This window comes from Fusarium fujikuroi, chromosome FFUJ_chr01 (genome assembly GCF_900079805.1).
Source record: "Fusarium fujikuroi IMI 58289 draft genome, chromosome FFUJ_chr01".
Lineage (NCBI taxonomy): Eukaryota > Fungi > Ascomycota > Sordariomycetes > Hypocreales > Nectriaceae > Fusarium > Fusarium fujikuroi.
This window is the reverse complement of record NC_036622.1, coordinates 1854900-1870299: the sequence shown is the minus strand read 5'-3', so window position 1 is coordinate 1870299 and position 15400 is coordinate 1854900. Positions and strand designations below refer to the sequence as shown.

The 15400-nt window shown below is 43.3% G+C and overlaps 5 protein-coding genes; 2 read left to right on the top strand and 3 right to left on the bottom strand.

The window, feature by feature from the left end:
• Positions 1-1148: 1148 nt before the first annotated feature.
• On the top strand, positions 1149-2782 carry FFUJ_01522 (probable F-box protein involved in pathogenicity; the record flags this gene model as incomplete). XM_023577772.1 has 2 exons in its annotated part: positions 1149-1492; positions 1549-2782. 2 exons carry the CDS (start codon positions 1149-1151, stop codon positions 2780-2782), a joined length of 1578 nt encoding a protein of 525 aa, XP_023424053.1.
• A 1024-nt stretch (positions 2783-3806) lies between these two features.
• Positions 3807-6708, bottom strand: FFUJ_01523 (uncharacterized protein; the record flags this gene model as incomplete). XM_023577761.1 has 2 exons in its annotated part: positions 3807-6628; positions 6693-6708. The coding sequence occupies 2 exons, from the start codon at positions 6706-6708 to the stop codon at positions 3807-3809; spliced, it is 2838 nt and encodes a 945-aa protein (XP_023425483.1).
• A 970-nt stretch (positions 6709-7678) lies between these two features.
• On the top strand, positions 7679-9071 carry FFUJ_01524 (H(+)-transporting V1 sector ATPase subunit C family protein; the record flags this gene model as incomplete). XM_023577750.1 has 4 exons in its annotated part: positions 7679-7973; positions 8028-8265; positions 8323-8815; positions 8865-9071. 4 exons carry the CDS (start codon positions 7679-7681, stop codon positions 9069-9071), a joined length of 1233 nt encoding a protein of 410 aa, XP_023424052.1.
• A 195-nt stretch (positions 9072-9266) lies between these two features.
• FFUJ_01525 (probable MET14-ATP adenosine-5`-phosphosulfate 3`-phosphotransferase) lies at positions 9267-10068 on the bottom strand (the record flags this gene model as incomplete). XM_023577739.1 has 2 exons in its annotated part: positions 9267-9882; positions 10061-10068. The coding sequence occupies 2 exons, from the start codon at positions 10066-10068 to the stop codon at positions 9267-9269; spliced, it is 624 nt and encodes a 207-aa protein (XP_023425554.1).
• Positions 10069-10872: 804 nt separating this feature from the next.
• Positions 10873-11785, bottom strand: FFUJ_01526 (related to thioesterase family protein; the record flags this gene model as incomplete). XM_023577728.1 has 3 exons in its annotated part: positions 10873-10893; positions 10951-11651; positions 11710-11785. 3 exons carry the CDS (start codon positions 11783-11785, stop codon positions 10873-10875), a joined length of 798 nt encoding a protein of 265 aa, XP_023424051.1.
• Between the last annotated feature and the right edge of the window lie 3615 nt (positions 11786-15400).

The following is a 15400-nucleotide window of genomic DNA, read 5'->3' as shown; positions in this document are numbered from 1 at the left end:
TTGTCACTGTGATGTGCTGTATTGACCTAAACTGATGAGCCGTCAATCAAAAGAACACCCCACCATATTAAACGGTCGGTCCGTTCCCCCTCACCAGTCAATTACATTTTCAATGGGATGGTCTCGTGCTGGCCAAATTCTTCATTTCGTTCTATGGTGTCTTTGGGGGTGATACTCTTTCTTTTCATATCAGTCCAGCCGATCGGTACACTCTTGGTGATGGGATGTACCTTATCAGTCAATCATCTAAACCTTCCCAAACCAATCTAGGAGAACCCACGTAATTCCCAGAACTGGAAGTATCCAGATATTTGGGACATTCACACCAAACCCAGCTTTTCTTTTTGAATAGTCGCCTGGACATGAGAAAACATAGTGCAGTTCTTAACACGAACCACTAGGTCTTTGGCTTGAAAGCTTCGTTTTCATCTAGTAAACATCTATCATATGCAGTGGTCACTCTTGCCATTCATCCCAATTCAAGATCGCACCTGTCTCTACAGTGAGAATCATTATCGTCCCGTCTGTGGAGTCACGGCCCATTTAAATTCACACCTCTTGCTGCGAAAGGGAAAAATAAAACGCTCCACCTCACACCCCCTCCACGTCGTTCCATTCTCCCCCGGATTTGTACCGTATGTACCCAAGTATCCTCGTACCTGGAAGTCCCCTTCCTTCTACAGCCCAGCTAGTAGTCATCACTACGCTCTCTCGCTCTTTCCTTGTACCATTTACCCTTCCCACTTTCCCGTTTATCCCGCGCAGTTCATTCTGTCCAAACCAACACGAAACACCACAAACTCGCCTTTCACGATATCGATCGACTGCTTGCCCTTCGTTTTTCTTATTATCAGACTTTTCTTTTGACGTCTGGCCATCGAACTCGATTTACCTGTGCCCCCGGATCTCCGGTCCGTAGTTTTCGGCGTTCCCGATCCCTCCGTCTCGCCAAATCGCTCTTACTCTCGCCATGTCGAGTATATTCTCATTCAGTGCGCAATAGAGACGGACGTCTGTAGCCATTTAGGCCTGCTCAGCAAAGGCGGAACCGTCCTTTCTAAACACGTCGCGGCCCTCGCGGCCTCTCGTCGATAGCGTAGAACGTCGAACGTCGAACGTCACTCGTTTTCTCTTCGACGCCCATCACAATGGCTCATCATCAAGCGCGGACGGTGGCTATGGATCCGCCACATATCACTGAATTTGCTTCCGAGCGTTACTTCGAAAAGTTAAGCCAGCTCAATGCACACCAACATCAGCACCAACATCCTCCGACTCGAGACAATCTTGATGCCTCCACGTCGCCCTCGAGATTTATTCTTCCTCTACGAGAAACGAAAACCGCCGATGTTGAACCTTTAAGGCCTCTTGACCAGAAGCGTGATAAGTCAAGGTTTTTCGGCCTTCGCTCAAAGGTTTCGATCCTCCACTCTAAATCGAACGTATCGTCTGGCCATGCGCCTCGAGTTTCTGTTGAGACGCCGCAAAAAAGGTAATGCTCTTTTGGCATAGTATTCATTCTTTCACTTTGCTGACCAGTGAGATTAGTGCTAGCTTTGATCAGCTCTTCTTAGGACTTCCCAACGAATTACAGATTCAAATCATTTCTGCCCTCCCACTAACCGACGTCTTGAACCTCCGACTTGCCTCCAGATCGTGGCATACTCTCGTCACTTTCAACGAAAACACTATCGCTCGATATCATCTTGAACATCATATTCCCGTTTACGCCTCCCGCCTCTACCCCATCACAGACCCGAGCGAGATCAACTTCCAACATCTATGCGGGATATGGCATCGATTACACGTCGCTGCCAAGCTAGCCTTTCTAATGTGTGAATGGATCACAAAAGATATCTTTCTTCGCCAAACTGAAGCTCAACGACTTGCATTTGCACCTCAGAACGAGCGCATGCGACGACGCCTAATACCTCTTCTATTTACCATATTTCACTTCTTCGAGACGTACCGGAAATTGTACCTAAAGCGTATGGCTGAGAACGGAGGAAAAGGATTGAGACGGGAACCTTATACTTTGAACCCCATTGAAGCCGAAATCATGAGCATGTACGACGACCAAACCTTATTAAGGGTTCACGAAGTCTTTCCCCTTGTAATATCATCCTTCTGTCGGAGACTCCGACCACCGACATATGTTGGTAGAGTCGAGCGATCACTTCGTGGCTATATTCGAGAGAAACCGTCCGACGATATGCATGTTGCCATTTTGTGCATTGGTGGACTCCGACAAGTCGAAAGGTTATGGGAAATCAAGGGCTACAACAGCAGGCGTGGTGCTGTCGACACATGGTTTAATGCTCTCACGAAAGAGGCGCCACCTACTGAACAGTCAACTTCGAAACCGAAACGAGGTCTTTTTGGACGCAAAAAATCCACCAGTGAAGCTCGATCGTCTGCTACTGGATTGAATAAGGTCCGGAGTTCTGGCTCAATAGATGGGAATATGGATTGGGAGACCAATCTTGTCTTCAATACGAGTTTATCTGCTGGGGCTCCCATGTCACCTCTGACCTTGCAACAGGCTCAGGCATTACTCAGCGACCTTCCCGTACTGCAACAAATATGGCTCACAACAGCCGAAGCCTTGATTCTTCAGCGTCGGGTTGTCGAGCGTCCACAGGATATCAAACGCAACCAACAAGTCATGCTGGATTTGATCAGTGAAGATGGACTGGTAGAAGAGGACGAATGGTGGTACGGCCGCAGCATTCCCGATTCTGTGCGGCCTCCCGTTGGTGTCACTGATGACGATACGGATTAAACGGCATCGGTTTCACTATATCTTAAGCATTCTTCGTTTGTTATGTTGCTGTTGGCGAGCGTGTTGAGAAGTTATACTATTACTTCTGCTTGTCGTTTTACCTAGGTACATGCATGTGTCAAAGGAACGGGGTTTTGAGCATTTAAACGGCGTTTTTTTATTGGTTGCGGAGAAAAGGGCTACTGCGTTGCCGAAGGTGGTACTGGATGGGAGCACTGGCTATACATATTGATACCGATTGTCTATACGACATTATATTTTCTTTTATACTTCACTACTTTCTTCTCAACCTGAGACCGGAGCCATGTGTCTCGAAGCCTCAAATGGCTCTCGTTTCTCAACATAATGAAATGGACTTCCCCATCCCACTGTGCACTGGCCTCAGAGCGTCAAGTTGGCGCGGCTTTTTATTCATTTAGATAGCAGTGTATTTATCATCCAAGAAGCCTCTACTTTGATAGGAGGCGGGAAGGTTATTACTGAACATGCCAGAAAGAGAAACGATACGATGATCTAAGCATCAGATAAACCACCAACCTGTTTAGCTCGGTTTTGCTTTCCGTGTGATCTTGCCTATAAGTGGTATACAATCCACGAACACAAACACAAATATAACGACTTAGCCAAACCGGAAACACAACCTTTCCTCCAATGATGCCTCCGGTATTTCAAGATTTAGTTTTCTTTGCTTAATATCCACACAAGTGATACTCACCTTACGCTCGCCCTCCTGTGCAAACATTTCGATGGCCGTGTCATGATGTGTAGGACGTGTATACTTGAGCCGTCCTGCCACCCAAGAGTAGAAGAGGTCCAACCACATGGAACCAGTCGACTTGCGCCCTCTGCTCCTTGATATCTTTTGATATTCTCACACTCTCTTCATAGTGTAAAATACTTGGCTACGTATGTAAATTTCGACGAGTGTATTGCCAAAGCATGGATCGCTTCTGAGTTGATTCGCTGTGCCAGAGTTGCTGTGATGGTACGTTTGGACGTAGCTCTACCTCTCAAAGCTGGGAACTCAAGACATGTCTGCTACAGGTGCTGATGCAGTTTTAGGAGGCTTAGAGGGTGTTTCGTCCATACTTGCAATTTGTGCTGGCTTTTCCACGCGGTGATGCGACTCAAAATGGTCCATGGTTGCCAAGGGTGTTGTCCCAGTTGAACCACGGAGGCCTTGTTGCCTGTGTCGAGAAACTAGGGGTCGGCTGTCAAGCCTTTGACCTTGCTGATGAGAGCTTGAGCTTGCTGTCTGGGGAAAGCCTGCAGCGGAATGGCCTAATTGATCCGACAACTGTCGTTGCTGTCGTTGGTACAGATCCACTACGGTTACTTTTGGGAGAACATCCTCCGGAGCCACGAGGTCACAGCTACGTGACTGAGTATGCGTTGGAGAAGATAGACTCGTTGGTCGGATCGACTGTTCGGATCTCAAATCCTGTGGCGAATGATGCTTGCGTTGAACGTGGACGCCTTGATCTGCTTGGGTCTGATAAAACTCATCAAATTGTTTGAGCCCTTGATCTTGCTGGGACAAATGAGATAGGCTGTGTGACACTTGCTGGCTCAAACTATCCTCGATTTCGATTGCCTGTACCCCTGAGGCGAATGTGCCCGATATAGAAGATGAATGTCCGGTAGTGGCACTTGAACGAAAGCCTAAAGCCTCTGGATCGGCTGATTGCGAATATCTTTCGCTAGTGCCGAGGTGTCCTGGATTTGTCTCCTGAGACACACGAAGACGCTTGACTTGTTTCTCGTGAGGTGGATTGGTAACTAATTTCGCGGTCCCGGGGGATATTTGGGGGGTGTAGATCACTTGAGTGTTGGTACAAGGACCCTGTTGTGAATTCTTTCTCTTTTTTGAAGAAACTAGGTCAGCGTCCTGGCGGTGTCTGGGTGGCCCCTGAGGTCCCTGTATGATAACAGAACTGCCAGCGGCTGTTCGTGTTCTGTTCTCTTCCGTGCAACCAGGCGAGTCAGTTGCGCCACCTTGCATTGGTTTGGCCGTTTCTTCAGCAGGATCGGGCAACTCTGGGAGAGAAAAGGTGTTTCGAAGAGCACTGGCTGTCTCAGTTATATAGCTTGAACAGGGCGTGGATATTAGGGAGTTATACATGTTTTTCCTCGTGGTTGGCTCATGAGATTGAGGCCTTGACTCCCCAAGATGAGAGTCTGGCGAGTTGAATGAGGAAGAAGCAGGCTTGGCAGGCAGTAGCCTAGGCTTGTTCCTTGATCCTTTAGGCCGACCACGAGGCCTGCCTGTACTCTTCGTGCGTCTTGACGCTGTAACCGAAGAATTTGGCACGACAAGTGTAGATTCGCTAGTTGATTCGGCGGATGTCATCGATGGGCCTGAGATGCTTCTTTGGTCTTCCCCTGAAACATTTATCAATCTCGGGGTAATTGAGGGAGCGGCTGCTATAGAAATCTGGCCCTTCTTAACACGGGGAAGTAGCTTACTCGAGCTTTGGTTTTTAGAAGCGTATGGTAGAGGCATATCTAAGCGTGGATTATTTGCAACAGACTCTGGTGGTGCATTCGAGCATTCGACAAGTGTCGAACGCTGCGTACCATCCGTTTCATTGGGCCTCATAGCCAGGGGAACGAAGGCAGTACGCTTAAGATGTAAATCTGCGTCTACTATCCTTTTCGTACTCCCCTTTGGCCTACCTCGTGGTCTCCCTGTTGAGGGTTTCGATGGCCTTTTGGTAGCGCTGTTTTCAGCAAAGTTTGGAGGGAAGATTTCCGAAATCCACGCAATGAGGAGATCGCCAGAGCTTTTCTTCGAGCCACTCTCAGAGGACTCCCCGTCAGGAGATGGGAGCCGTCGAGTGACACCGCCCAAGCGAGTAAGGGCACTGCAAAGCGTTTCTACGACTGTGCTTGGGTGCAGCTTTCGTAAGAGTTCAAGAAGTCGATATTGCTCTGCTCTGACCTCTTCCGGTTGAAGAGTTGTTGTCAACAGCTTCGTAATGGTAGGCTGTTCTCTGTTAGCCTCCTGTGTGGGATCTACTGGCGTGGCAATTTCGTTCGATGGGTTCATGCTGACGTCCCGTGCCGAGTTCGCATCTACAAATGGAGCGTTCTCTTGTTCATGGTTGAACCCGGGTGCGACGTCTCCCTTAGTTGATTCTGCTAGAATTTCTGTTTCAAAGTTTTCCATACTACCTGCTTCCGTCAATGGATTCTCTACAAGTCTTGTGCTGGCTTGTGCAAGTCCCCTCTCTGCTCGCCGCTCTTCATATGGCATAACAGTTCCGAGGGGTGGAGACTGAGCAACTGGCCCGTGAATGCCTGCAGTTACTGAAGGGTGATTTGAGAGAGTGTGTGGAGGATTCCGAGCAGCCGCTGTATGTGGTGGCCGCGGCCTCCTTGGATAGCGATAACCTTGAGCACTTGCAAGTTTGGCAGCAGCAGCAGTTCGTTCACTTGTAAGCTTGGCCGCAAGGTCGCGCTCCGTTATTTGCGGCTTCTGTATGTGCATATGCATAACACTGAAATTACCTTGCTTCATGTTCGTCCTGCCCTTAAGCTTGCTTGGCACCGCGGTCCTGATACGACCATCGCGATAAGGGTTGAGGCTAGCAGCCAGCACTTTATCCTCTTGCGGTGGACCAGGGCTAGATGAAACAGTTGTTCCATGATCTGGAGCATGGAATGGCTTCATCTGGAGATCAAATAAGGCATTGCCTACTTGCCAATCTGACCTGGTGGCTCTTCGTCCAGGTGTCACGGCGTCTGTCGACGCTGTACTGGACGAGGCACCTGGGCTTGGACCTAAGGCATGAGCAGTGTCGGGAGTGAGAGTAGTCGAATCGAGCACAATGGCTTGTCGAGGCGCTGTGCATTGCCTGTGAGCCTATGCATTCACTACATCCGACGAATTGTTTCAAACAACACGTACGTCCTTCTGAGACCATGACGTCTGGATGAGGCTGGGTCATAATAAGCTATTGACCTCAGTAGCGATCTTACAGTGAACTTTTCGGGCAAAAGTCATCTGTGCAGGGCTCATGCGACTTCGATGATGCGCAAGTCGATGGTTCTTATATCGAGGTTTGTGGTGCTGTCGCAGCTCGAATTCCGTGTTAGTGCCTGGATTCACTTGCCCTGGTTTGCGTTGTGCTTGTAGGTAGTCTACAGCCCCGTGATCAAAGGTCGTCCAGTAGGTAGTGGGGTCCTCCATGGATAGCAGATGCGGCGGCAGTTACACTCAATAATTCGCGACCACATTGTCGTCGTCTTAAGCTAGACCCAGGTACTCTTTAGTGCGATATACGCTGGTTGCTGTTGATAGCGACCTTCGGGTCTTATACATAAGTGATGCAATGTATTAACTACGTACCTAGGTAATGATCGTGAAGGTAGGCATTACCTAGTATCAAGTTAGTACTATGTACCTTAGTACCTAGTAGTAGTGTATCAGAGACATACTTCCAATTCGATGGGGGTATGAGAATATCGAGGCGGGCAGCCACAGGCAGTCGTCATACCTAACCTCACCAGCCACAGATCCACAACTGACTCCCAAAGGGCAACTGCTACGGAGTAAGATATTCATGGAAGCTCACACTGCCTTGTATTAGGTAGTGTAGTGCTAGCAACTCCAGCAACACTCTCGCCCTATAAACGCAACGTAACGCGATACGATCCAACCTCGCCCTCGACCTTCGCCCTTGTTCTATCCGATTTAACAGCAAGCCTTCAACGGAGAGCCATTTATCGATCGATGAACCCGTGAGCTTGACTTGCGATTAAAGCCATAGCTTTCGCCCTGTGGAGCTGCCCGCGTTCTTTGCTGGTGTCACACTCATCAAACCGACAGCCTACCTTGCAGATATTCTCGACATAATTCATACATCGAACATCTTGTAGCTCGAGCTTGCTATAATGTCGACGAAATACGCATTCCTATCTTTGCCCCAGGGCGTTTTTGACTCGAGCGATCGCGATGATGCCATATCATCATTGCGCGGGACCATCTCTTCCGACAATGGGTCCGTTCTGCCTTTCAACATCCCCGATTTCAAGATCGGCACTCTGGATGCCCTGGTGCAACAGGCGGATGAGCTTACCAAGCTCGAGGCGTCATGCCAGGCTGTTGTGTCCAAGGTCGCCGATTCTCTGAAGAATGTGCTTGAGGGTGACGAAGATCGTATCGCCCAGTATAAGATGGTCAACGACAGTCAGTCGCGTACACTTGTTTTGAGACCGGATAGTCGCTAATCACTCACACCAGAACCCACTGATCAATACGTGAGCACTTTCAGCTGGAACAAAATCCGATATCGAGCCGACAAGTCCCTTGCAGAGCTTATTAGCACTTTGCAAAAGGCGCGTTCATCCACCAACCGCAGTCCTAAGCTCCAACTAACATGCCATCAGGAATTAGCTAACGTTGACACCGACGTTAAGACAAAGTTCAATCAGTATAACTCTGTCAAGACAAATCTTGCGGCTCTGCAGCGCCGCCAAACGTGAGTATTTCCCGCTGATCAAAATACCATCCTCAGATCATTGACCGTCTCAATCAGCGGCAACCTTTCTACCAAGTCCTTGACCCCCATTGTCGACCCGAAACTTCTTGTGCAGGATTCTGAGTACATTGAGACACACCTCATTGTTGTTCCTGGCAATGCAAAGAAGGATTTCATTAAGGAGTATGAGACAATATCACCCATGGTTGTGCCTCGCTCGGCTATCGAGGTGGCCAAGGACGACGAGTTTGTTCTCTTTGCTGTGGCGACATTTAAGAAGCATAGCGCCGAATTCCTCGCCAAGTGCCGAGAACAGAAGTGGACGCCCCGTCAGTACAAGTACGTTGAAGGCGGTCGACAAGAAGAGCAAAGGGAGCTCGATCGAGTCACCAATGAAGAGCGCAAGGTTTGCGGCGAGGCTCTGCGTATGGGACGCACGGGATGGAGTGAAAGTGTCATGATCTGGATACATGTTATGACATTAAGGGTCTTTGTTGAGGCAGTTCTTCGTTATGGCCTGCCTCTAGATTACGTATCGGTCCTAGTCAAGGTGAGCCTATCGCATGCGTCCAAATTCACATCACTGATCACATTCACAGACTACATCCAAGCTGGCGCCCAAGGTCAAGGCTGCTCTGGACTCAAACTACTCGTTCCTTGGCGGCAATGCCTTTGGACGGGACAAGCGAGGCAAGATTACCAAGGACGACGCTGCGCTGAGCTCGGAGATGGCAGCCGCTGGTTTCCAGACTGGCGAGGGACATGAATACACGGCATACGTATATTACGAGATCGAGTTTCCTTAGCGATTGTTGCTGCTGAAAGGTTGGCGAATGGAAGACAAGCCGAGAAAGAAGAACGATAGAACAAGTCGCCTGCATGCAAGAAACGCCTATATTCTACTCTATCATTATGCCTCTGAGTGACGACGGCCGGTGTCACATGGCAGTAATATCCGATCTATCTCTTTTAAGTGCGAAACACAATCTTGAATTTTGAGCCTATTTCTTGTTGAGATAGCCCTTCTCATTGAGCCACTGAACAATCTGAGCAACACACTCCTCAACTGAGTTCTCGTGAGTCTTGATAGTGATCTCGGCGTTCTCAGGCTCCTCGTACGGAGCGGAAATGCCGGTGAAATCCTTGATCTCACCAGCGCGAGCCTTCTTGTAAAGACCCTTGGGATCACGCTGCTCGGCAACTTCGAGGGGCACATCAACGTAGACTTCGACGAAGGGGATTGGCTCTTCGCCACCCTGTGTGGCCTGCTCGTGTAGATCACGGGCGACCTTGCGATCTGCTCGGTAGGGAGAGATAAAAGAGGTAATGGCGATGGTCGACGAGTCAGCGAAGAGCTTGGCGACTTCGGAGATACGGCGGATGTTCTCGTTTCGGTCAGCCTCGGAGAAGCCAAGGTCCTTGTTCAGACCGAAGCGGACATTGTCGCCGTCGAGGCGATAGGCAGCGACGCCGAGGTGAAGGAGATGCTGCTCAAGCGCAGTGGCGACAGTGGACTTGCCAGAAGCAGAGAGACCGGTCAGCCAGATGGTGAGACCGCGCTGGCCACGCGTCTCGTTACGCTCCTTGCGCGATAAGGAAGGGTGCCAGGTGATGTTGCTGTGAAGCGCGTCATTAGTTAGCGATACGATACCTGTGGTGTTGAGGTGGGATGGAGGTGTAGCGAAGTATGGATGGCGGGGTAATGGATTTGGAGACTGGGAGAGAAGATTCAGAAGCCATGTAGGCACAGTGAGGGCAAGCAGTATACGAGATGAGCGGTTTGTTTTTGACTTACGTAGCCATTGTGCAAGCAAGATATGTTGAGATGGGTACTAGACAGTGAAGAAAGGAAGGGGGAAAAAAGAGCATTCAATGGGTGGAGGGTGAGAATGACAGGCAAGTAATGTACATATTAGGTAGAGTACCAATCGACTTGAACCTAAGTACTAACCTAATAATAGTGATTTCTGACGCCAATTGCGACCTCACGACCTAGATGATAAAAATTTTATACCATCTTTCTAGCTATACGCCTACATGATTCGCTATAGGAGCTTCCCTCAGTGATGTAGTGATTGCCCGCAACTTGCCCTCACGATGTCGTGATCGGGCCATCGGGCGGCAGAAGCCACTGCTACAGACTCCCCGGAGATCCACCTTTATAAAACTACAATCAGCCTATGAGAACTCATATTGAGGATGGCGACATCAGAGGCCTTTTCCCGTCCCATACAAGCCCTTTCGTTAAGTGGCCGGCGCGGACCCAGCGACTCCACGGCGTCTGTCCGATGCGCCGGAAGTCGGCCCCGCAAGAAGGGGAAAAGAGAAAGAAAAAAGAACCCAAACTTTCAACGGAAGATGTTATGTTACTTCTATGTATAATACATGGCAGAGAAGTCGATAGGCCGCGTTCTATCGAGTTTCCTAAAGGAAACGCTCTATGTGTAATTAGAATGTGCTCTTGTTAAATGCTCTGCCGTCCATCATTTCACCTGCTGACTGTGAAGTTCCTCATTCGTCTACCACAACACAACCCGTATAAAATGCACCTGTCACTCCCGTCGCTTGCTCAAAGAAAAGTTGTCATAACACGTGTCATCTAGTCGTTTAACCGATTTTGGGCATCATCTATAAGGCGCATTAGAACGTCACCAGAATATTTGTATCGCACGATGTATGACTTACCGCAGCATACTTGGGCGAGATGAATAGTGCTTGCGCTTCGGCCACTATTGTCGGCTTCTCGCCAGGCTCGGCCAGTAATTCAATATGGCCCCTAACCCAGGCCTTGCGGCCTTCCACCTTGTATGTCTCAGCTCGAAGAACCAGAAAGCTTCCCGCCGGTGTGGGTTTGCGATAGTCTACATTGAGGTTTGCTGTAACTGCAATGTTATGGGGCAGCGCACCGAAGGAGCAACGTCCAAGACCCTCATCCAGCATAGTCGCCAGAAAACCACCATGTACAATGCCAGGGTGGCCGCACAGGTCGTCACCGACATATGCTATAGACACAAGCTGTTTGCCCTTGGGCGCCATCCAGGCGTATGGTGGTACTGGCATTTTCCCCTCGCCGATGAGCGCTCCTCCTGTCAGGCTCCGACTTCGGTACGAGCCGGGCATTTTCATGTGCGGCCGCGATTCGGTGAGTTCGGGGTTGGCGCGGAGCTCTGCAACGAGCGGGTGCTTGTTGATCGTCTCTTCCACCATCTTCGCCTCCTCGTGGTTTGCGACGAATCGCCGCAGGCTCTCTTCGTCCGAGTGAAAGCCCATGCCGTTCGAATGCATCGTGTACCATGTTCCAAAACCGCCGGCGGTACTTGCGCCTACGCCAGCGAGCAACATACCTGCTGCTCTCTTGAAAGCACCACCAGCGGCTGCTGTGGCCGCTATAAGTTAGATTTGTCAGTATATCTTGCGGGTATAAGTGCTTTGAGGGGCGCAGACACACCTCCAGTCGCATGACTGCGGGACTGCGTAGGACGAGCAAACTGTTTGCAAGCTTGCGCTGCAAGACGTCCATTGTGACCGACTTGTTTAGAAAACATAGCGGATTTGTTGTTTTAGAGAGTGAACTCTGTTAACGAAACAAAGGCGAAATTAAAGACAAAAAACCCATCAAGAAAGAAAAAAATAGAGCTTGGGAAATGCGCCGCCTCGGCTTTTGATTTAGATTTAAGGTTGTCTTCATTATCGGCGTTTCCGCTTTGCCTCGGATAGGAGGGTTGGCCTCGGCGTTTATGCACTTAAACGGTAGCTAACGTTGTTTCCGGGTACCCACCTAACGTGGAACAGTGGAACAGTGGAAAGCTGTTGTGAGATAGCTGTTAACATCCCCCTGTCAGATTAGGAGAATGAAATGTATCAGATTGGGAGAATAAAATGATCGCTTATATTTAGGTAAAACCTCAGCAAGATGCCAGAAGTTAAGGGATTTAGATATAGAATTTCCCCTCTTCTAAAAGAAAGAAGATATATAAGCTTTTAAATAATTAAGAGTTTTATTTATAAGAAAAACTACTATAAGTATAATTAAGAAAGAAAGCCTAATACTTACTAAAAATATTTAAAATAATAATTAATTAAATAATTAGGCTTAAATTTAGTAATAAATAGATTAACTAGTATAAGGCCCTAAAGGTTAAATTAAAGAATAAAGATCTATAGGCCTATATTAACCTAATAGTATTTAATAAGCCTACCCTTAAGGTAGTTATATCTATACCTTTTAATATATTAGCAGTAAGACAGTAAAGCATTATAGCTATTTAAGCAATAATTACTATAAAAGTATTATCTTCTTTAATATAAAAAATAGCTATATAAAAAGTTAATCCTTTAGTTATTAAATTAAATAGAAATTATATTAAATATAAAATATAGACTTAATAAATACTATATCTTATAGAGAAAGATTACTAAATAGTTACTATAATAAAGGTAATATATAAAATATATCTAAAGAACTATAAGGACTTAAAGAAAAAGATATCTATTATTTAAGATTAAATATTAAATATAGTAAATAAAAGGATTATAAAGTATTATTTTTTAAAAAATAATATTTTAATAAAATAGGTTTAGTCTCTTTATAATAAATTCTCTTTAATATAAATAAAGTAGAAGTAAAAGGCTTATTAAGTATATAGAGAAGTTTTAGTAAAACCTATATATTATAAATATATAACCTATAAAGAAGTAAGTAACTGGCTTAAGTAATAAAGAACCTTAATTAATAAAGCCTAAAATATAGACCTATAAGAGGCTAAAGAGGCAGATTAGTAGTTTCTTAATTTTATTATAGCTTTAAGGTTAACCCTACTAAAGTTATAGGTAAATGCCTATAGTATTACCTAAATAAATTATATTTAATTTAATACTCTATTTATTAATATAGTAGTAACAGATATTTAGCTAGTATTAGTATTATAGCTAGATATATAAAGAGCTAAAGTAAGCTATAAAGCCTTTTTAATTAAATAAGGGAAAAAGGCTAGAAAAAACTAAAATACCTTAAAGAAGCCTAAATAAAAAAAGTAAAAAGAAAAGAAATATCCTTACTAAAGACCTAATAAAGATAAGGCAAAAAGATATAAAGTATATAAATTAAGGTATACCCTATTAAACTGCTTTTATACTTTCTTTAAAAAGGCCTATATTAGATTTAAACCAGTATAGGCTCTTATTAATTAGGCATAAAGAAGGATAAAAGAAAATAAAAAAAGTATAGCTAATTAAATTAAAAAGCTAAAACTAAAAGGATTAGCCTAACTATATCTAATTAGCTTTACTTAATTAAATGCAGGCCTAATAGTAGCTAACTGTTATCCCTTAAATAAAAGTATATTATTAGATTTAGGAGTAACTATATATATATTTAGGGATATAAAGTAAATAAAGAACCTTAAGGTAGTAGCCTTTAGGGACTTCTTTTAGTTAAAAGTAATATAAATTTTAATAGAAAGATATAGTAAAGTATAAATTAAATTTAAGTTAAATAATAATATATTAAGAATACTATAACTCTATAATATAGCCTTATATATTATATTAGCTATAAACTTAATATTATTTATTAAGCTAAGAAAATAAGGAATTTAATAAAATATAAGCCTAAAAAATAATTATTTATAGTATTTAAATAGAAGTAAATTTAATAAGATCTTAAAGATTAAAGGGTAATAAGTACTTAAATATAAGTATTCTCTTTAAGACCTAGAACTAATATAAGCTAGACTAGCAGTAAATATACTTCCTATCCCTTTAAAATAATATATATATATAATATAAACTAAAAGAAAGCTATTAAGAGGTAATACCTTAATATAGCACTTAAGGTTAGGCCACTTAAGGCCAGAGGCTCTTTAATATCTAACTATATCTATAAAAGGAGTATAAATAAAGTTAGAGATTCTAATAGGAATATAGTAAATAACTACAGTTAACTATAATATATATAGAGTAATAAAAGCTTACTAATTAATATATTATATTCCTTAAGAGTTAGTTTAAATTATAAGTCTAGAAGATTAAATAGCTATAAATTTCTACTTTATATTATTAAAATATATAGGCTATAGTTTAATATAAATATTTATAGATAGAGTATTAGGGTTTACCTAGAACTATTATATAATTAATTAAATAACTTTTACTATTTTTTTAGTGCTAAAAGGCTTCTTAAATATAATAGAAATATAGTACTTTAAGAAAATAAAGGTAATTAAATATAATAATAAGATTATAATAATCTACCTATAAGTATATATTAAAATAGTTTAGTAAGAAATATAATATAAACTATTTACTTTAAATATATAGGCTTAAAATAGTAGTATAAAAAGAGTAACTGCAATTATTATTTAAAAAAGCAGGGCAATAAAGGTAGGTATAAAAATTTTAAAATACCTCTAGCCTAAATTAATAAAAGCAGCTACCTATCTTTATAACTGTATACTATTAATTTAAAGACAGTATAAATTACTATATAAGATATTCTACTTAAAGTATATAGCTAAGCAGTTAGTAAAACCAGACCTATTATACCTTAAAGTATATAAATATAAAGTATTTATATTAATAAAGGATATATAACTATAATGTAATAGATTATATTATTAAACCTCTAGAAGGTAAATTAAATACCTAATAAGATATATATTAAGTAATTTCTATAGGATCTAGAACCTATTAAATAAAGAGGTATTCTTAATGTAGGATATTACCTTTAATAAATATTAATACTTTAATAGAAATATAGTAACCCTTTAAGATAACCTATAGGCCAAAGACCTAACAGTAATAGAGAAATAAATTAAAGAATTAATTTTACTTTAATAAACTTAGCTTAATTTATAGTAAATATATTTAGTAAATAAAGAACTAAATAAAATTACTAATAAAAATATAGAATTTATAAGCCTTAAAGCTAATAACTTAATAAAAATAAATAAGGAATTAAAACTATATATTTAATTTAGATTTAAGTTATTATTAATACCTCTAGAATTACCTTTATTAGGTTTCTTTTATATAATAAAAAATAACCTAAAGGTAAAGAGAGGTAATAAGCCAGTAAGTAAAACCCTTACTAAAATATAAATAAGAAATTATATTTTATTTAATATAGCGTTCCTAG